Source organism: Hemiscyllium ocellatum, chromosome 5 (genome assembly GCF_020745735.1).
Source record: "Hemiscyllium ocellatum isolate sHemOce1 chromosome 5, sHemOce1.pat.X.cur, whole genome shotgun sequence".
NCBI classification, from domain to species: domain Eukaryota; kingdom Metazoa; phylum Chordata; class Chondrichthyes; order Orectolobiformes; family Hemiscylliidae; genus Hemiscyllium; species Hemiscyllium ocellatum.
In genome coordinates, this window is record NC_083405.1 from 90,562,327 (window position 1) to 90,584,965 (window position 22,639).

The window sequence follows — 22,639 nt, forward strand, 5'->3', positions numbered from 1 at the left end:
AAATGCTGTATGACTCTTCTACAGAGGCCAGTTTTAACCTAAGTGTCTTTATTTAAATCATTACCTTGGACCTTCATTTGAAGAATTTGGAGTAGGCTTTTGCTTTTGCCAAGGAGAAAATAAACCAAAAGTTCACAAGTGACCAAAGTGTTCTTTCGATCATTATTCTATTATTATTTTCATCTTACTTTTCTTTGTGCACATGTGCTTATTTTTAAACTAGCCGATTACAATATTTATTTGACATGACCCCACTACATCCACACTTACCTCAAGAGATAGATCTGAGACTTTGAGTGCTTTTCACAACCTCAGGATGTCTCGAAGCACTTGACAGCCAACAAACCTGTGAAGTGTGATCACTGTTACTTTGTTATTGGCAAATTAACTATTTTATACATCTAAATCCCAGAAGGAGCCAGGCTTGCCTAATCTGAATGTTGTTGGTCGAGGAGTAAGTATGGGACAGACTGCTGTTTGCCAGGGACAGGCACCTACTCTCCTAACTCTCACTTTATTTTGCACCTACTTGGGTAAACATTCACAGTACTTCTGTCTTGTTTTCCTGCTCCGTGGAAATGCAAGGCCAGGCAATCTGTAATGGTTGTCAGCAGTCATCAGGCAAGGGAATTGCCATGTTGCTGTGTATCATTGTGCTATGTCAGTTTCTCACCTGTACCATGTGCCTGCAACAATTACGCAGCACTTAACATTCCTAATGAAGAGCCTATGCTCGAACATCAACTGTCCTGCTCCTTGAATGCTGCCTGACTGACTGTGCTTTTCCAGCACCAAACTTTTGACTCTGATCTCCAGCATCTGCAGTTCTCACTTTCTCCCAAATACACTGTATGCCATTTAACCAAATGGATGTATCTCTAAGTTTAAGAGTAGTCTTCAGTCACATCAGGGATCCCAGCACAGTAAGTCAAAGGCAACCTCCATTGGTCCAGGGGCTTGACCATTTTGTGACCATCAAGATCATGGTGGGCCTGTGGAATTCATTGCCACGGAGTGCAGTGGAGGCCGGGACGCTAAATGTCTTCAAGGCCGAAATTGATAGATTCTTGTTGTCTCGAGGAATTAAGGGCTACGGGGAGAACGCTGGTAAGTGGAGTTGAGATGCCCATCAGCCATGATTGAATGGTGGCGTGGACTTGATGGGCCGAATGGCCTTACTTCCACTCCTATGTCTTATGGTCTTATGTGGGTCTGAATCAAAACAGTCCGGGAAATGAGCCTTGGTCAGTCTGCAGGTCCACTATACCCAGTCTGAAGAGTCACAGGAAGTCAGTCAGTGAGCTAATGGCCACTCATCAGGCCAAGTAAGTCAATGTGAGGTCGTAGTCTGTCCTAAGGGTGTGACAGAGGCCACTGGTGTGGTACACAAAGTGGGTACTCAATTGTGAAGCTTGAAGACAGTAGTCACTAGGGATGAAGGGGAGCAACTCAACATCCCAGGGCAGAAAGGGGTAATGTGGGGCTAGGGGTCATCAACATCTATGGGCAGAAAGGGATAATGTGGGGCTAGGGGTCATCAACATCTATGGGCAGAAAGGGATAATGTGGGGCTAGGGGTCATCAACATCTATGGGCAGAAAGGGATAATGTGGGGCTAGGGGTCATCAACACTCAGCACCACCCACAACCAGGTTGGGTGGGGACATGGGAAAGATTAAAGTTGATGGGTTTGACAGGAAGGGGATCCAAGAACTGATCAAAAATTTGGGGATCATCTAGATTGAGAGGCTGAGTCACAATCCACTGCATAAAGTGGAACTGCTGTTTTCTTCCATCATTGTCAAAATAACTAGTGTGCCACAGAGATGAAATAGCTTGCTCCTAACTGAAAGTGAATTAAGCAAATGTTTCTTTCTTTGAGGGAGGGAGGGTAGGGTCTTCACTTTCATATGATGTGAGGCCCTTCAAAAGGCAATAACATTAAAAGGACACTCATTCTCCAGAGAAATGCCATCTATGATCAGAAAGTGCTGTATGTAAACTTCACACTTTGATTTATTTTATTTACTTGTGGAATGTGAGTGTGGCTGGGCCAGCATTTATTGCCTGACCTTAGTTGCTCTTGAGAATGTGGTGGTGAGTTGTGTTCTTAATCTGGATTGCCCCACAGTGCTGTTAAGGAGGGAATTCTGAGTGGACCACAAATCCTGGCCCCATGTACTCTCGGTCACATCCTTTTGCATTACAAATCAATCCTACTCATGGCTGTACTATACAAGCATTGTCACTTTGGTAACTAAGGTAAATATTTCCAGGTCACAATACAATCACCTTTCGAGATCCCATAGCATGCACGTGGCCTAGGAGTTCCTCATTTCGCATCTTGGGCCCTAAGCATGTGATGCTAAGAATGGCTCACCCCTGTACTTCATTTTTGTGCATGCAGATAAAATGACATTCACTTCCCGAAGCAGCTGATGATGATGAAAGCATGCATTTACAAACGGGAGGAGATATTTACAATATGTGCCCTCACCATATGGTAGTCTTCCTTTGCCTCCCATGACATCTCAATGCTGTTCGGTATCCACAGTCGGGCTGGAGGTGCCTGCTCTACAATGGAGTCAGTTTGCCTTGAGGTTTTGCTCAAGCAATGTTGCATGGGGGCGAGTGACCAGACGGCACAGCCATGCTGATTGTGTCATGCCCAGAGGCAGATTCGCCTTGGTGCACTTGAGCTCACATCCAGGGCTGAGGCTGGTAGGCAGTATGGCGGAGAAAGCTCCAGATAGGTGACTTCTGGCAGGACCTGCTTGTGCTTCCTTTTTTGCCGCCTGGCACTGCCCTGACCTCTTGTGAAGGAAGGGGCACCTGGAATGGGGTCAAGTTCATTCGGTCCCTCTGTCAACACTGGGCGCATACCAGCAGTTCAAAAAGGCAGCTCACCACTACCTTCTCAGGGCACCTAGGGACGAGTGGGTGTGAGGAGAGAAGATAGTGGATTTTGTGGTCATGGAGTGCAGAAGGTCATTAATCTTCAGTGGCATTGCTGGGCATTCCCTTGCTGTGGAAACAGCACTGACCCAAGTGGCAACCTTGGACCAGACTGGCAGTGCGCGGTGTGGTCTCTTCTGCTGATCCTAAAGGAAAAGGGCAGTCCTCTTATGTGCCACTCTATCCACCAGGGCCTCCAGGTTCATGTCGACAAATTGGGGTTCTTGATTTGCTGCCAACTACATGACACTTCTTGAGATGGAAGGCAGCTCTGGACTGATGGACATGGAATCATAGAATCACATAACACGGAAACACACTCTTTAGTCCAACCAGGACATGCTGAACATAGTCCCAAACTAAACTAGTCCCACATACCCTTTTCTGGCCCATATCCCTCCCAATCTTTTCTATTCATGTACTTATCCAAAAGTATTTATGACATTGTAATTGTACCTGCATCCACCACTTCCTCAGGAAGTTCATTGCACACGCAAACCACCCTCTGTGTAAAGAAAAAAAGTCTCTTATGTCTTTTAGTCTCTCTCTTCTTACCTTAAAAATGTTCCCCTAGTCTTGAAATCCCCCATTTTAGGGAAAAGACAACTACAGTTAGCTCTGTCTATGCCTCTCATTATTTTATAAACTTCTATCAGGTCTCCTCTTAACCTCGTACGATCCAGTGAAAAAAGTCCCAGCCTATCCAGCTTTTCTTTATAACTCAAACATTCCATATCCAGCAACACCCTGGTAAATCTCTTCTGAATTCTCTCCAGCTTAACAATATCCTTCCTATAACTGGGTGACCAGAAGTGGGCACAGTATTTCAGGAAAGGCCTCAACAATATCCTGTACAACCTCAACCTGACTTCCCAACTCCTGTACTCAAAGGACTGAGCAATGTAGGCAAGCATACTAAACTCCTTTTTAAACACCCTGTATATGTGTGATGGAAACTTCTTTGAAGTATGAACCTGCACCCTTAGGTTCCTCTGCTCTACAACACCACTCAAGGCTCTAAGGTGTTGTCTCTGGTTTGTGTGGTTTTAAAGGTGGCACTGGCACCAAGAATCCCAGGAGGTTTCTGCCTCTGGTGAGGGGGAGGATGGGTAAAGCAGGCAGCCATAGAGGCGAGGTGCATATGCAATGAGGTGAGTCTCGGAGAATCACGTGGGAAACCTCGCTACAATGCTCTATGAAACATACCAAAATCGATGCTTAGCTGATTACTGGTAAAAGTCAGCCTGGAGATTTTATAAAAGTACACGTGTCCAATCAATGGGCTTGGTGCAAAAGTAAACACTTTGTTTTTTCTGTTAGGGCATCAATCATGGCTGAGACAGTTTGGAAAGTAAGAATCACAATCCATTGTTAGAGGTGGTTGAAAATTTCATTGCTCGAGGTTTAACATGAGTTTCTGTTGGAAGACCTATTGGGACAGTACAGTCTCTGGTGCATTGATGTTTTTCAAATCAGGGTGGGATGCACTATTTGAAGTGGAAAACAGGTGTTCATTACCAATACCATTGTGCACATGATGCTAGAACCATATGCTTGCTTTAAAATAGAGAAAACCTGTGAAGTAACATTTGTTATGTCTGTTTTAAATTAAGTGGAACTCAGTAGAAACCCTGTAAATTCATCTGTGTTAACATCTTTGGACAAGTCCTGTTCATGTTTCAATTACTCTGTTTCATTCAAATTTGGAATTCTTTCCTCTCTAAGCTATGCAGAGGCTTGTATTTCTTTCAAAGATTAATTTATTTTCATTATCTGTGTGACTAACGTCTTTAAATAGTTTCCCTTTAGTCGTGTCATTTTTTTAAACATTGTTAGTACATGTCATTGTTAATTAGCTGAAAAGACAGGAAGTTATGATCTTGGTTGAAAATATTCTGTGAAATGAGTGAGAAGTGACAATACTGATTTGTACAATTGCTGATGGGTATGCAATAAAAAAAATGAAGCAGTTAGTTTGCATATGTTCCCGTTATACAAGGACCTTGCTATTTTCATACTCTACCCTTGAGATTTTAAATAGCATTTTGACAGAAGGCTAACATCACAGTATGATGTGAGCATCTGCGTATGGCTCTAGCTACTGAGCATGCCCATTTATGTGACAAGCTTTCTCATCTCTCTAGAGAGATGGATTGAGCTTTGCACTTACAAACATCAGTAAATAGATTCTACATTGGACTTTAAAAAGTATACCCGTGCATTCTCTCTCTTTCTCTCTCTCTCTTGTTGTGGACTGCCAGTGTGATGCGCAGTGATACCTTGTTGTACCAGGGGAATTCTGGTGTCTGAAGATTTCAAGTATGGAAAACACCTACCCTTCATTTATCAAATAAACCAAGCAGTTGCTTTTTTTTATGCTCGAGTGACTCATGGCAGAATGAGAGAGAAAGGGATGGAGTGAAAGCATTTTTGCAAGCACTCGGTCAAGATGGGGTAAGGTAAAGCAGCTCTGATTATGCAGCACGCATTGGCAACACACTTAGGATCCGTGCTGGGCACAGCTGCTGTGGACCATAACTGAGCTCGTTAGCTAATGAAGGCTACTTGGATAAGACTTCTAAAACGAGCCAAGGGAGGACGTTTGAAGAATTCCGATATCTGTGTAAGAGCATGGACCTTTTTAAAATTGTCTTGGGCAATCAGTAATGAGGTGTTTACAATATCTTGACAGTCACACCTGGCTTTTTTCTAACACCATTTTCGCATTTCTAACTGTTTTGATGGATTAAGTTGGTGAGCTCCTCTCCTGTAGGAGTGACCTTTTTAAATCAAATATGGATTAAATAAAAATGTAGGGACCTTAACCATTTGAAGGAATAGGTACCAGGGAAAGAAATTTAGCTTGCATCTGACAGATTCTAGCAGTTATTTACAGAAATCAAAAGATGCAGGACCGTATTGGGGATCAGAGTTTGAAGCAGACTTGTGTGCTTCAGTGGCATTATCTAAGGTAGAAAAGCATTGTTATGTAATAGTGCTAGTTTTCTTCTGTACTTCTGTGTTAATTGTTTTGCTGCTTTGAATCACAGTTTATTTAAAATATACCATGCAAAGTAACTACATCCAAACATGTGCAAACGGTGTGTGTGTGTGCGTGTGTATTGAACAACTCCGTCTTCCTACCAAATGTTCTTCTTTTCATCCTTGGGCAGATGCATTGCTATTGCATTTGCTTTAAATATGGAGGAAATCACATTGAAAGCACTGGAGGAGCTTGTCTGTGTAATCGTTTACAAATTGCACTAAGTACCAACAAATAATTCGTCGTATTTTCCTCATTTGTTCCTTTGCAGGGTTCGGCGGACTCCTACACTAGCCGTCCATCTGAATCAGATGTATCCCTGGAGGAAGACCGGGAAGCTGTACGGAGGGAAGCAGAGCGACAAGCCCATGCCCAGCTGGAAAAGGCAAAGGTAATGCAATGTTATGCAATTAGATTGTAGTTATGTTTTCTATCAGACAGCTGGAGCTTAATGTACCAAAGCGGCAGTGCTATTTATTTGATAAGTTGATGGCTAAAGCACAGTAGACCAACAAGTTAGAACACATGCTGGAGACTATAATGTAAACTGATCTAAATGCTGAAACTGCACTAGGAAATGTACTCGCTTCCCTTTCAATTTGTTCAAAACCAGGCCCATTAATTTACAGGCATGTGCACAAAGCTTAGATTGGTTATACATGTACAACTCTTAAATGCTATCTTCAATATTGCTCATACATTGGCAATTATGTCAATATTCAGGAATAAAGAATACAAAAGTAAAATTGAATATAAAGGTTTTTTAAAGTCTGTTCAGAAATATAAATCATTCTTTCACATTTGAAAAGTGTTGAGTATCAGTTCATTGGAAGTGCAGTTATTTTGTTGGCATTTTTGGTGGCCATTTTGCATAAAGCAAGATCCACTTAGTGACTTAAATGACCACTTAGTTTACTTCTGGTAGTGTTGGCTGAAGGAGGGTTATTGACTGGAATATTAGGATAGCTATTTGCACAATATAACATTTATTTGAAAAAAAGGTACTATCTTTAAGATTTTGTTGAAGGTGTACAATTGAGATTTGGAAATTAAGAGTTAAACTTCAGTTAACAATCACTCCTGGGTACTAAGCTCCCCAGCTATGAGTCTCATGTAATATTTATGAAATTTAACAAAGCTGCAGTAATACTTGATGCAGGAGTTGTCATTAGTCCTTGACTTTGGAACATGTTTTGCCTTGCCATAGGGGGTGTTTATCATTTGGCAGGTGAGTATGAATATTACATATTAAATTTTATTCTCCTCTGAAGCAACACATGAAGAGCTGCACAGATGCTATGCAGTTTATTGTTGCATTATACGTATTTACTTAAAAGGCTTGAGTCGAAGAAGTAGCTGCTGTGTCGCACAGTCACACAATCAGCAGAGGTTTATTCCTATTCAAAAGCTTGTCAAAGTGTTTAGCAAGTCGAACGTAACAACAGCTAGATTACATTTAACAAAAATATTCATAGTTATTTTAATTGAGCTGTTCAGATCTGCTTTGAGTCACCTTCAGGGCAGGTGGGACTTGTATCCAGATCTGTTGCCCAGAGTTAACACTGCTACCACTGCATTACAAAATCCTACGAGAAGTATTTATATGTGTCTTTAATGAAGTCAAACATCTCAAGGTATTTCAAAACATTGTAATATCATTCCTTATTGGGCTACAGTGCTGGAAACCTCACCCCACTATTCTTGAAGTTATCACAAAAATTACAAATTTTATCCAAGCTCCCCGTTACTTGCCGGATAGACCCAGTCCAACAGAAAACCTGGATCTGGTTTCTATACTTAGCTGGAACTACTATTCATTAGACGTAAGTAGATTTAAATGGATGGTAAATAACTATTATCTGTTGAGATAATCTTTACCGCTTGAAGCTCTGAACCCTTTCTCAAACTCCCCCACACTACCATACAGACAGACACAACCTATGTTATCTGTTTATGAAAGAAACTGGGAAATTGCCCAATCCGCATGGTTTGCTGAGATGCACCTTCTGCTGGCCAGGACTTATTGATCTTCAAAGTCTCTTCATACCTTTTTCATTCCTTCACAGGAGGCAAAGCCAATTGGTACATTAACTGTTGAGTCTCTTAGTTACTGGTTAAAGGACACCGCTTACATTAACTGGTGAGGGATAACAAATTGACTTTCTTCAGACTTTAGATAGTTTACTGGAGAAGAAGACACGAACATCCCACATACCTCCAGAGGTCATAAGGCTTCTACCAATATTGTTCGCACCCACAAGCTGTTCAGTTACCCATAAGCCAATCATATAGTTGTTGCTCTCAGGCTGATGGCCTCTGACATCCACAATTGATCAAAACTCTACAAACCATTTGTCTGCTTGTCACCAGCTGAGTCATACTTTGTGAGCACCCCCTGATGCCAGCCGACCTGCAAATAGTCTCCGTCATTATTTAAACAAAGCAACGGTGTAAACATGACTTAGAATGAATTTCAGTATTTTGCTTTTAAAAAGTGCAACAATTCTTTCCTCAATCCTTTTTTTAAAAAGAACCATTCTTTTCATAGTTTAAATCCAGGATCAAAAATACAGAAAAATCAAAGAAACGGGGTATTAACAGTAATCAGACGAAAACTGATATTAAGAAAAGACTGACTGAGGGGAACAGAGGACTGACTAAAAGCTTAGTAAGATAATTAAGTTTTAAGCAGGGTGTGTGGAAGAGAATGAGACGAGGAATGACGTAGGCAAGGAATTCCCATGCATGGTCTCCATAGGTAAGGTTCAGGAAGACCAGCTTGTACAAGTGGTTGGAATTGGAGTTATGCTGAGCCTTCAGAGGGTTATGGAATGAGAAGAGGATGTTATAGGGAGGGCTACAGCAAAACAAGGAAGGAATTGTGCTTGGTTTCTGGTCCATCAATGTAAGTTAACAAGTATGGGGCTGATAGATGCATGGGTGTGACGTAAGTTATGGTGAGTGTAACATAAATATTCAAAAGATTAAACAATACTAATAAGCATTCACTAAGTTAAATGAAGCTGTGATCTAAGTAGTATAATAACCCACTTGTTTAAAGGAAAATATATCTGTTAAAGCACAAGTTTTCTTCTGCAATGTTCTCAGGGTTTTGGACAGAATTGGACCTACTTTTAATTCTCAAAATATTCTTTGGATAATGCTACATACATGATTTTAGTAAAGCAATCTTCACAGCCATTTGGTTTTCTCCATCAGTTTGGACATATCTTGTCCAACCAATTCTGTCAAACCTGGGAAGTAACACACTTTGTTTACATTTTTTACAGCCTTGCTTTTGTTGGGGCCAGTTTTAATTTCTCCACGCTCTGATCAGACCATATAGAGTATTAGATTGTCAATCACTTTGTAGACAGCTGCTTGGGAGGACTTGAAGGACGAGCAAATATCTGAATATTCAAGAGTCCTAGATTACAGCTGTTTTCTATGGGCGGCACGGTGGTACAGTGGTTAGCACTGCTGCCACACAGCGCCTGAGACCTGGGTTCAATTCCCGACTCAGGTGACTGACTGTGTGGAGTTTGTACGTTCTCCCCGTGACTGCGTGGGTTTCCTCCGGGTGCTCCGGTTTCTTCCCACAGTCCAAAGATGTGCGGGTCAGGTGAATTGGCTATGCTAAATTGCCCATAGTGTTAGGTAAGGGGTAAATGTAGGGGTATGGGTGGGTTGTGCTTCGGCGGGTCGGTGTGGACTTGTTGGGCCAAAGGGCCTGTTTCCACACTGTAAGTAATCTAATCTATTCTTCTTTTGAGTTAAGGTGGTTTCTAATTTTGCTTTCTGATTTACTTTACCCTGCTTGCTTACATATGACCGGCTGATGGAATCATTTTTTTCGGCACAGTCACTCATTTAAATTGCTAATGTCCACATGGATTCAGACTTTGCTGTTTGGCTTTGGATCTAGAATTATTTATTGCATCATTTGGAAATTCCTCCTCACTTCGTATATCAAATCCACTGTTTTGTTAGCTTTTGCAGAGGGAGGGGTGAGTTCATATTCAATAATGTTATGTTGACAGTCAACCATCATAAGCTATTTTCAGACAGTTTTTTGTGTTTATTAATAAACAGCAGTTTCTATATGATACATTGGTTAACCAGACAATGAAAGTATACAATCATGACAATTGAGGACAGTTCACTAATGCCAGAGGACAAGTAAGCTGTTGCCAAGGAGTGTGTCAGTCTTGTTTATGTGTGAAGACAGCATTCTGTTCTCTAACTGAAGTACAAGAGAATGCTTCCCTGGATATTCCTCCTCGTTCTAGTCCATCATTCAACTGGAAAAAACAACTCCCTAACAATGACTGCCCTCTGTCCTGATCACTTGTTGATTATAAAGACAAACTATCACAGATGCTTGAAATCTGAAACAGGAAGCTACTCATGGCGTTCAGAGGACCTTTCTATTTTGAAAGTTAGTTAGACAATAGACAATAAGATATAGGAGTAGAATGAGGCCACTCAGCCCGTTGAGTCTGCTGCATCATTCGGCCATGGATGATATGTTTCTCAACCCCATTGTCCTGCCTCCTGGCAGAAATCCTTGAGCCTCTTATGACTCCAGAACCTATCTGTTGCTGACTGAAATACACACAGTGACTTGGCCTCCACAACCTTCTGCGGTAACGAATTCCAAAGTTAACCACCTTCTGGCTGAAGAGATTCCTCCTGAACTCAGTTCTAAAGAGTCATCCCTTTGCTCTGAGTCTGTGCCCTCCGGTTCTAATCTGTCCTACTAGTGAAAACATCTTCTCCATATCCTTTCTATCCAGGCCTACAGCAAGCCCTACATCCCTGGGATCATTCTTGTAAACCTTCTCTGGACCCCCTCCAAGGCCAACATATCCTTCCTTCAATTCAGGGACCAAAAGTATTCAGAATAGTAGTGTCTGTAACAAGGTCAGCCAGGTGGACATCATCAAATATGAGTTTCCTGATCAAGGTTTTAAGCTGTTTCAATCAGGGAGTCCTGGCTGACAGATATGAACAGGAGTGTCATAGGTTCTGTTCACTCTGAGAGCTGGCTCTGAGGGAGCCAGATCAGTGTCAAGGACTCTCCATGTGTAAATAAAGAATGATTTGGTGACGGGATACCAGCCCCTGTAGAGCTATTCTAATAATATTCTAAGTGCAGTCTGCCTAGTTGTTGTTCATTTCTAAAATAAAACACGGTATTGATAATAGGCCAGTGCAGCATTGGATAAATCTTAGATATAAGTTCAATGGGTCATTATGATCTCAGTCATTCTTATGGCTCTTCCTTTATTCTCATATGCTTATTGAAGGTTAGCTACTGCTGTAACTCAGTTAAATATATCATCAAATACTATTTATGGAATACAAAAAGAATTCAGTTTTAAAGTGACCCCAATTTCCAAGTGTCTAAATTGCCAGATTGCTTGTCCAACATTGAATAATGGATGAACAGAAAAAGTCCTTCAATTTGACATTGGGAAGAGCATGCTCTCACTGTTGACTCATTCCATTCTCTGTCAATTACCCGAGGCCTACCTAGAACCCTGGAGGTATATTTGACTCCAAGATGAGTTTTCAGCCATACCCATACTGTTGCTTGGGAATGCATTTTTCCATCTCTGTAGCATCTGACCCTGCAATAGGTGCTCTGTTGCAGCTACCCTCATGTATATCCTTGTTACCTATAAACTGAACAACTCCTGGTCAGCTTTCCACGTTCTACCCACTATAAATTTCAGTTGATCCAAAGTTTTGTTACCTATTTCCCAAGTTGGGCCAAATTCCACATCTTTGTAACACCTGTGCTCACTATTTCTGGCTCTCAGTTAAATACCATCTCAGTTTTAAAATTCTACTTCTTTCTTGTTTTCAGATCCCTCCAAGGCCCGATCCCTTTCTCTCTGTAATCGCCATAACCCCAAAACACTTCAGGATAGCTGTGCTCCCCTAAGTGCTGAACATCCCCAATTTTAACTGCTTCACCATCGGGGCCTGTGGTTTTCTGTTGCCATAATATGTTCATATATGACGTGGTATCACATTTTGTTTTATATTATGTCTGTGAAACACCTTTTGAATGTAACAATTTTTGTTACATTTTAAAGATGCTAAATATAGGATATTGTAATGGTGCATATCTAGTTTCACACAGTGACTGACTGAGGATTTCTTGCAGCAGCTGTTTATTTACTCTTGAGTTGAAACCCTTTTTTTAAGCAGTTTTCTAGCATTTAAACATAATGCCCTGGACCATCTAAGATTTTGTTCAACCTCAGCAGAAATGTTAAAAATCCAGAGACCCAGGCTGATGCCCTGGGATAAGGCTTTGAACCCCACCATGGCAGATCATTGAAAATCTGGAATTAAATCTGGAATGAACGGTTAAACTAACGGCAACTCTGCAATCGCTGCAAATTGTTGTTAAAAACCTTTTGGTTCATTAACATCCTTTAGGGAAGGAAATCTACCATACTTAATCTAGTCTGGACTATTATGGAGGTTCAGCCCCACAGCAAATTGGTTGACTGTTAACTGAGTCTGAAATAACACTAGCAAATCAGTTAGGTCAAACCACAATTAGGAATAGATAATAAATGTTGGCCCAGCCAGTGACTGTACTTCTGTCATTTTAAATGCTGCTGTCCTCGTAAGTATGGCTTAATCACAAGAAAAAGCCCAGGTCCTTGCTGCAGATGTTGGACAGGGCAATAGCCATCTTCAGCTGCTTTGTCAATGACTTTCCTTCTATTTGTAAGGTTGTGAATACAGCAATCCGATCACAATTGCTGTATTGTGATTACAGCATTACACTGATTAATGCAGTGGGTCCACGCCATTAACTATTCTGGGCTCACCTAAGTCTGTACCCAGACAATATCCAGATTCGGTTGACAAGAGTGACACTACTTAATTGATGGACATAAAAAATCTCCAATGGAAAATAATGACTAGCTATCATTCTGTAAACTTCAGTGGCACGACAATTGCTAGATCTCCCCACAATCAACATTATAAGGGCACTATTAATTGTAATTTTAACAGGAACAGCCAGATTAACACTAAATGGTTAAGAGAGTCAATTCCTAACCTATTGAATGCTCTCCACTATCTATAAAGCTTTCAATTCATGTGAGGCTTGGGCCATCTTGAACTGAACAGTCTGACTAATCAATGACCTCGCTATTGAAATTATTTTCTCTACCCCTTTGATCATTGGAATGTCACGACTGCAGTGTATACTTAATACATGGTGCACTGCACCAACTTAGTCAGCTTCCTGTGACGGCAAGTACTTGTCCTATGACCTCCATCTAGGAAAACAAAAGAAACAATGTCCAAACAGCCAATTGTTAAGTAAAGGACAGTTGCCATTTGCAGGTTGTTCATAGGTTCTTCTCAAACTGGACTGTGACAAGGAGAGCTCATACGCAAACCTTTCCGCCTTTTTAGTTCAGACCTAAAAACTCTCCAAATGCATAATTGGGATTAAATTCATGAACCAAATTTTCTATGACTCAGCTTGAGAGCCTGCCAATTTCCTCCAGTTATTTAAATGGTTACTTTCTCTTTCCAGTGACTTTCAGTTCTTATCACTGGTCCTGTGTCTCTGTGATGGTCTTGTATTGCCCTAACCCCCTTACAGGTTTCACGGTGGGTAGGAATACTAATGTGACTTTTTTTTAATAAACAAACTTCGGGATCTGAAGCATTTAAAAAAAAATGATTTGTGGATGTGGGTATCACTGTACCAGTATTTATTTCCTGTTCCTAATTGTACCCATGAACAGAGTGGCTTGTGGAGGTTATTTCAAAGGCCACTTAGAAGTCAATCATATTGTCAGTCTGGGATCACAGACATGGCAAAGAAAGCTGACTTCCTTCTCTAAATAACAACAGTAAACCAAATGGATTTTTACAACATTCGATCACAGTTACACAGTCACCTGTAGATTTGTTTCTAAGTCCAGATTGTTATTCCATTGAAATCCACATGGAGGGATTTGAATTTGTTCTCCAGAGTGTTAAGCTGAGGGTGTATGGATTGCTTGTCTAGTGACACGACCAAAATACCATAGCCACCCCCAGGGTTCCTTATTTGATCATATATTTTAAAACGTAGATTGAAATCTTTCTGAATAATAATTAATAGTGTCAAATCCACAAATTGGCAGACAATTTCCAGGATGGAAAATTCTGTTATCCCTGTGTATTATACACAACAATTACTGATTTGGGATTCAGGCGTTTTCTAACACCTTTATGAAAAACATTAATTTTTTGTTTATTTCACTTTGCAATCAACTTCAGTGAATCCCATGTTCAAACCTGTCCCAATGACATTGTACTCTGCCTAAGGACGAACTTTCTGCAGTAAATTTCTTCATAGGTTAAGATTGGTAATATGTTTTCTGACAATGAATTCTATGACAATAAATTCTATAAGACATCATTCCCCTATGTTAGTTATATTTTGGGTATTGTGTTAATTTATTCATGAAATACCAGAAATAATGGCCATCAGAACTTGAGTTGGCTAACCTCCTGCTTCAGTAGCTCCAGGAAATATGGGGTAATTCACAAAATGAATTCTTACTGTTCAGAGCACATTCTTTTTGGAATCACTGGAGGGAAGTGCTTTTACTTTTTCAGTACTGCTTGTAAAAAGCTTGCAAAATTTTTTTAATAGAATGTGTACATTGTATTTGCTTAATTGGAAGCACACTAGCTTTCGGAGCGCTGCTCCTTCATCAGGTGGTTGTGAATCTGATGAAGGAGCAGCACTCCAAAAGCTAGTGTGCTTCCAATTAAACCTGTTGGACTATAACCTAGTGTTGTGTGATTTTTAACTTTGTACACCCCAGTCCAACACCGGCATCTCCAACTCATGACTGTATTTGCTGCTTTCGTAGAAGGTTCAATTATGTGCAAATGAATTGGAACACGGATTATATATCAGTTGTAGATTTTGCTGTATCTTCTGCTCACGTTAGGCTATTTGCTGGTGGCTGAAACATTTGTGGCCACTTTCCCAGTCAGCACTTGAACTTGTTGCAAGAAGGTGATTCTTCAGGAAGTGTGCTGAGCTGAGAGAAATTGAATTTTAATTATCTCACTCGTTAATTGTTCTTCTCTTAATAAAATAAATGAATCAATTAAAACACATTTAAGGCTGACAGTCCCTCAAGTGTGTTGTATCAAATGTCAAAGTCTCAAAGGAAACTGAAAAGATTTCAATTTAAGAAGTTGTCTTTGAGGAGGAATGATAAGACCATAAGAAATAGGCAAATGTGCATGCTATTTGAGATAGCCTCTAACTGTGTGGGGCTGAGGATGGCCAGGTCAGTGTGTCCACCTCTTGTCTTGGTCTCTTCCTTTTAGGATTCCTTAAATTGGAAATAGGCCATTTGGCCCAACAAGTCCACACTGATTCTTCAAAGAGCATCTCACCCAGATTCACCCCTACCCTATCCCTGTAACTTTGCATTTCCCGTGGCTAATCCACCTAACCTACACATCCCCAGACATGTGGGCAATTTAGCATGGCCAATCCACCTAACCTGCACGTCTTTGGACTGTGGCACACATAGAGGAAACCCACGCATACATGGGGAGAATGTGCAAACTCCACACAGACAGCCACCCCAGGATGGAATTGAACCCAGCTCCCTGGCCCTGTGAGGCAGCAGTGCTAACTACTGACCACCAGACCATCTCACCATTCCTGTCACTATGTGGCCTCTTGTCCTGCAATTAAGTGTGATAGAGCATTGTTGTGCATCCTTGGGGAACTCCTTAGTACTTTTTAAAAATTCATTCATAGATTGTAGCTGTTGTTGTTTGGCCAGCTTTTATTGTCTTCCCCCAGTTGCCCTTGTAAAGGTGGTAATCAGCTGTAGTCCATGTGCTGTGGGTTGATCCATAATGCCATTAGGGAGGGAATTCAAGAATTTGATGCAGCGACAGTGAAAGAATGGCAATATATTTCCCAGTCAGGATAGAAAGTAGCTTGGTGAAGAATTTGCAGGGACTGGTGTTCCCATGTATCTGTTGCTGTTGTCCTTCTGATGGTTGTGGGTTTGGAAGAGGCTGTGAATTTCTGCAGTCCATCTTGCCAATGGTACACGCTGCTGCTGCTGAATGTTACTTGAAGAGGGAGTGGATGTTTGTGGATGTAGTGCCAATTAAGCAGGCTGCTCTGACCTGGATGGTGTCAAGCTTCTTGAATGTTGTTGGAACTACACTCGTCCAGGCAAGTGGGGAGTGATCTATCACACTTCTGACTTGTGCCTTTGTAGATGATGGACAGACGCTGGGAAGTCAGGTGAGCTACTCACTGCTGTATACCTAGCCTGTGACTGCTTTGTAGTCACTATATTTATACGGCAACTCCAGTTAAATTTCTGGGCAATGGTAACTGCTACGATGGGGGATATTAGTGATGGTAATGCTATTGAATTTCAAGGGGAGTTGGTAGATTGTCTCTGTTGGAAATGGTCCTTGCTTGGTATTTGTGTGGGTTGAATAATATTTGCCAATTTTGTGCCTAGGCTTGGATTTTGTCCAGGTCTTGCTGCATTTGGACATGGATTATTTCTGTATCCAAGGAGTCATGAATAGTTCTGAAAATTGAACAGTCATCAGTGAGCTTTAAAGTGTACAATACATCACATAGTGAACATCTCACTTCTGTCCTTATGATGGAGGGAAGGTCATTGATGAAGCAGCTGAAGATGGTTGAGTTGAGGATACTACCTTAAGGAACTTCTGCTGAGATGATCTGCGGTTGAAATGACTGACTTCCAATAACCACAACTACCTTATATTGTGCCAGGTATAACTCCAACTAATAAAGAGTTTTTCCCTGATTTCCATTGATTTCATTTTTGCTCGAGCTCCTCCATGCTGCAATCAGTCAAATGTGGCCTTGATATTAAGGTCAGTCACTGCCACTAAACCAGATCAGTTGTGAACTCCACATTCTGCCATATTATTACAGGGCAATTAGCATAGCTAAACATAATTCCTTCTGGACTCCTTTTAAACCTGCTTTACCCCTACATTGAACTCTGGATGATGTTTGTTGACATTTGTGAACTCTCTCCCATTACACTTTCTAGATGATAGCCAAAGACACCTTCTTCATTTAAAGATTTTTAACTTTGTACACTCCAGTCCAACACTGGCATCTCCATTTAAAGAAGTATTCCTCTTTACTTGAGATTGGCTTGAATACATTCATTTCATGAGTGAATGAAACATAGAAAGGAAGAGGGATTTACCATGTCGTTGATGGAGGTTGGAAGCAATAGTCCAAGAATGGAGCCTTGTTGTACTCTGCATTTAGAACATAGAACAATACAATGCAGAACAGGCCCTTCGGCCCTCAATGCTGCACTGACCTGTGACTATTCTCAGCTCGACCCCCTACACTATCCCATTATCATCCATGCTCATCCAAGGATTGTTTAAATCTCCCTAATGTGGCTGAGTTAACTATATTGGCAGGTAGGGCATTCCACACTCTTATCACTCTCTAAGTAAAGAACCTGTCTCTGACATCTGTCTTAAATCTATCACCCCTCAATTTGCACTTATGCCCCTCGTACAAGTTGATGTCATCATCCTAGGAAAAAGACTTTCACTGTCTACCCTATCTAATCCTCTGATCATCTTGTATGTCACTATCAAATCCCCCCTTAGCTTTCTTCTTTCCAATGAAAACAGACCCAAGTCTCTCAGACTTTTCTCATAAGACCTTCCCTCCAGACCAGGCAACATCCTGGCAAATCTCCTCTGCACCTTTTCCAATGCTTCCGCATCCTTCCTGAAATACTCAGTACATCTGACTAGGTCAAATCTAAATAAGCGAATTGCTTCCTGTCCTGCTAACTGTTCTGTAACAGAACTTTGGAACTGTGAAAGAGCAATTTCGCAAACTCTGTAATACTACAACTTGAAAAGTAGAGCAGCACGAATCCATGTATTTTTTGTGCTACAGAATTTGAGATTCCATCCAACACATCAGTGAGTGCTAAGTCAGTGGAATGATGCTATCTGAAACTTTCACTCAGTGCAATAGATTATTGAAATGACAAATGTCAGAGCAAACTCCCAGCTGCTCTTTGGATAAAGATATTTCTCCTCTGTTCGGATGTTGGGTGTATTAGCTACCATCATATAGTTATGCTTTCCAAATCTATTGAGCATAAACATTTTCTGCAGCTCGTACATTGAATCTCTTCATAATCTTAAGTAACTCGACCAGGTCACATTTTCAACATTTTTTCTGTTCTGAGAACACAGCCACAGCTTGTTCTGTTTTTCCTGATGTCATATTTTTATTATTTCTGTCAGGATATTGGTAAATTCTTCTTGCATGTCACCTACTGCCTTTGTATCCGGTTAGCCAAAAACAAGGACTGCAGATGCTGGAAACCAGATTCTAGATTAGAGTGGTGCTTGAAAAGCACAGCAGTTATTGCTGCTCGTTCTGTCTGGTTGGTAATGAATTCCTGTTATTTTGCTGTGCATGTGGATGTTTGAAAATGATAAGAAATAAAAATAAGTGCCTAGGTAAAGGAATACATTTTTGAAAAACTGGTTTACAGTATTCCTGGAAGAAGGGATGCTCTCTCTTTTGGGGCAATTAGGCACCATTTATTGTTCACCTCTAACTGCCCTGAAGAAGGTGCTGGTGAGCTGTATGCTTGAACCACTGTCATTTCAGGTTGTAGGTACACCCATAATGCTGTTGAGCAGGAAGTTAACGAGTTTGACCTAATAATCATGAAGGAACAGCGATGTGTTTCCAAATCAAATGGTGTCTGGCAGGAAGGAGAACTTGGCTGAATTTGCTAGTTTGGGTTGGCTCAGTCATCTATGATTTTGGGATCTTACTGGAGCCTCATTTTGAAGGCGGATCAATATGTATCATTTACAAATTTTACTTTTTTAAAATTCTGGGTGAGATGTGGTAACTGATCAACAGCTGGAGCAGAAAGCCTGATAGATGAAGGTTACAATCAAGGACCCAAAGGAATTGTTTGTGGAGTCCCCAGTAAGTGATTGGGAGGAGGGTTCAGGGGTGCCTTGTGATGACAGAGAAAGAAGCTTAGGGAAGACTAGGTTTTCATATGAAACCTGGAGGCACATTCTTGCTATTCATGCCCTAAGAATACACTGAAAGTAATGCACCCACTACTGCAGGTCTGACCCCTCTTAAACTCCCATGAATTCCCAGTGCAGGCTCCAGGTGGAACTGCAGTCTGGTCCTCGTGTTGCCAAAGCCAATTCTGCATTTTTAGATAAGAATCTCTACTTGGAAAATCCACTTTCTGCAAAACTAACAGAAACTCTTGGGTTTCCCTTTTCCTTTAGTGTGTCTGGGTACTCTTCATGCTGATAATATGCTAAAATGCAAGAAAGCCTTTACCTGTGTAGCCGCTATTTATTAGGGAAACTTATTATGATTCTGATTTTATGAAGTAATCTATTCAATTGTGAGTGCACAGAAACATTTTCATCTGTTTGTAAACTTTTAATATTGGGCAGTCTCTATTTAGATCAGAAATGCTGGAAATACTTGGCAGCTCAGGCAACGTCTGTGGAGAGAGAAGTAAAGCCAAGTTTTCAGATCAATGATCTTTCATCAGAACTGGGAAAAGCTAGAGCTGTTATTGGCTTTAAGTAAGAGAGAGAGAGTGGGAGGATGTAAAAAAGAAGTTTAAAAAAGTTTATCATAACCTGGGAAACAAAAGAGATCAAATGACTATAAAGATACTGGAAAATTGTGACGTAATACACTTAAGGAAGGTTCACAAAGTTTACATTGTGAATGGTGAGATCCTGGAAGTTATTCAAGATAAGTGAGATCTTCATTTGCAATGTACACATTCTTGAAGGTACCGGGACAGGTAGATAAGGTGGCGAAGAAGGCACATATTATCCATTACTTTTATTAGCTAGTGTATAGAATACGAAAGCAGGGAGCTTTTGATAGAACTGTATAAAACAATAGAGTAGTGGACTAGTGCATACAGTTCTGCTGAATACATTGATAGTGTTCAATGATGTATTAAATGCTTGTCTAAACACTGGCTTAATACCTCATTTAAGAAACCGCAACCTCAACTACACTTCACACTTGCCTAGAATATATGCTTCATTCTCTGGAATGGGCCCTGACTGAGACCTGAGCCACAGACTCTTATGTCAAAATAACAGTGTTATCATTTGAGCCAAAGCTGGCACCTAGATTGTGAAACAAGATGTTGAGGCTAATTGTATTTGTGGTACTATCTCGATTGAAAGACAGCCATCTTAACAGAGTTTATTTCTGTTCTGTATGATTCACAACCGTGCTTAACCACTGATCGATTGGGAGCTCTTCCAACAATTCTCTTTACAGAAGTATAAAAAATTAATTTTAATGTCCAAGTTTTGTTTCTGAAACAGTTAAGGGAATGAAATGTAAGTGATAAATATCAGTGATAAAAATTCTGGGCACACGGCCCAGAACTCTCAACGGCATAAAAAACAGAAATTGTTGGAGAAACTCTGCAAGTCTGACAGCATCTGAGGAGACAAAGCAGAGTCCAGAGAAAACAGACTCTCAATGGCACCAAGGACCATGGTGTTGCTTAGTGGAGATTGTAGGATAGACTGGAAGTTACTAGATTCTAATCTTCCAACACATTTGTATGTCCATTTTTTGCTCTTTTAATGCATGCTCATATTTGTTTATTCTTAAATTGTTTAACGCTACCTATAAAATAGTGGAATAAGGAATGTGAACAGAAGGGCTCATCCATTCATACTGCTGTTAGAAACCTATAGGCCATGTTTGTAAAAAAAAAATCACTTGTTGAAAGAGCGCACTGTTGTGTCCTATGCAATTTAGTTCAAAGCTTTGTGTGATGCTGACATTTGCAACACAGTTGGTTATCTTTGCCAGGCTTCACTTTAATGAAGATAATGCAGTTTATGGCAGGAACTGTAAGTGCTAGTTCACACATACATTCACATTTTATTTTTAATTTGTGCGTGCTAAAAGCAGGGACAGGATTGTGAAACTAACACTGCATCTGTAGTATGTAAAGCCTCGTGATTATAGACTCGAATGATCTCTGCATTTGAATGTCTTGAGTAAGTGCTTTATATTTATACAGTTTGGTGGAAATATATTTGATCTTCCTTTCTCCCATTCTAGTTTGCTCTTTGAAAAGTCTTCTCCAAGACATTTACCTGCTGCACCCAAGGTGCTGGGAGTCCAGTCTTTTCAGCAGCCACAGTTAGTGCTGTTACAACCAAATATCACATGAAGCTGAAAGCGAAATTGCTGAAGAAACTTAGCAGGTCTGGCTGAATCTATGGAGAGAAAGCAGAGTTAATGTTTCAAGTCCAGATTCCCTTCTTCAGAACTCTGACTCGATACTGGACTCAATATATTTATTTTGCTTTTCTCTCTTCATAGATGCTGCCAGACCTGCTGAATTTTGCCTTCAATTTCTGTTTTGGTTTCCGATCTTTAACATTCAGTTATTTGTTTTATTTTACATATTAAACTAGCCTTGTTAAACTCCCTTCCAGAAAAGGACGGGTTGCACCTGAACTGGAGGGGTACCAATATCCTGGGCGGAAGGTTTGCTAGAGCTCTTCACGAAGGTTTAAGCTAGTTTGGCAGGGGTATGGGAACCGGAGCTATGGATGAGAGGATGGGATAACTAGTGAATAGGCAAATACAGCATGCAGAGAGTCTGTGAGGAAGGATAAACAGTTTATAGAGCAACGTTGCAGTCAGTGTGATGGGTTGCAGTGTGTCTATTTTAATGCAAAAAGTTCGGGTGATGAATTTAGAATGTGGAACAGTACTTGGAGCTTCAATGTTATTTCCATTACGGAGACTTGGATATCACCGACGCAGGAATGGTTGTTGGATATTCTGAGGTTTAGATGTTTTAAATGGAGTAAAAGAGGTGGGGGAGTGGCATTGCTAATCAGGGATCGTATCACGGTTGCAGAAAGGAAGGTCGTCGAGGAGAGTTTGTCTACTGAGTCATTATGGGTGGAAGTCAGAAACAGGAAAGGAGAAGTCACTTTATTAGGAGTTTTCAATAGACTCCCCACACCCCCAAATAACAACAGAGACATGTAGGAGCAGATTGGGAGACAGCCTTTGGAAAGGTGCAAAAGTAACAGGCTTGTTGCGATGTGTGACTTCAACTTTCCTAATATTGATTGGAGCCTCCTTACTGCAAATAGTTTGCAATAAGCAGACTTTGTTAGGTGTGCCCAGACAGGATTCCTGACTTAATATGTAGATAGGCCAACTAGAGGGGAGGCCATATTGGATTTGATGCTTGGCAACGAACTAGGTCAGGTGTCAGATCTCTCAGTGGGAGAGCATTTCGGTGATAGTGATCACAACTCCATGACTTTTACTATAGTCATGGAGAGGGATAGGAGCAGATGGTATGGGAAAGTACTTAATTGAGGGAGGGGGAATTACAATGCTATTAGGCAGGAATTGTGGAGCATAAATTGGGAACAGACATTCTCAGGGAAATGTTTAGGGAACACTTGTGGTGAGTGCTGGATAGGTTTGTTCCACTGACACAAGAAAGAGATAGTAGGGTGAAGGAA

General features: G+C 40.8%; 1 protein-coding gene across 4 annotated transcripts in view; it reads left to right on the forward strand.

The window, feature by feature from the left end:
- LOC132815784 (voltage-dependent L-type calcium channel subunit beta-2-like) overlaps positions 1-22,639 on the forward strand; it is a 325,455-nt gene that overhangs the window by 239,846 nt on the left and 62,970 nt on the right. For all 4 annotated transcript variants that reach the window (XM_060824978.1, XM_060824981.1, XM_060824979.1 and 1 more), the window contains one exon: positions 6,270-6,389. In XM_060824978.1, coding sequence (XP_060680961.1) covers positions 6,270-6,389 — 120 coding nt within the window. The remainder of the gene's footprint in view (positions 1-6,269; positions 6,390-22,639) is intronic.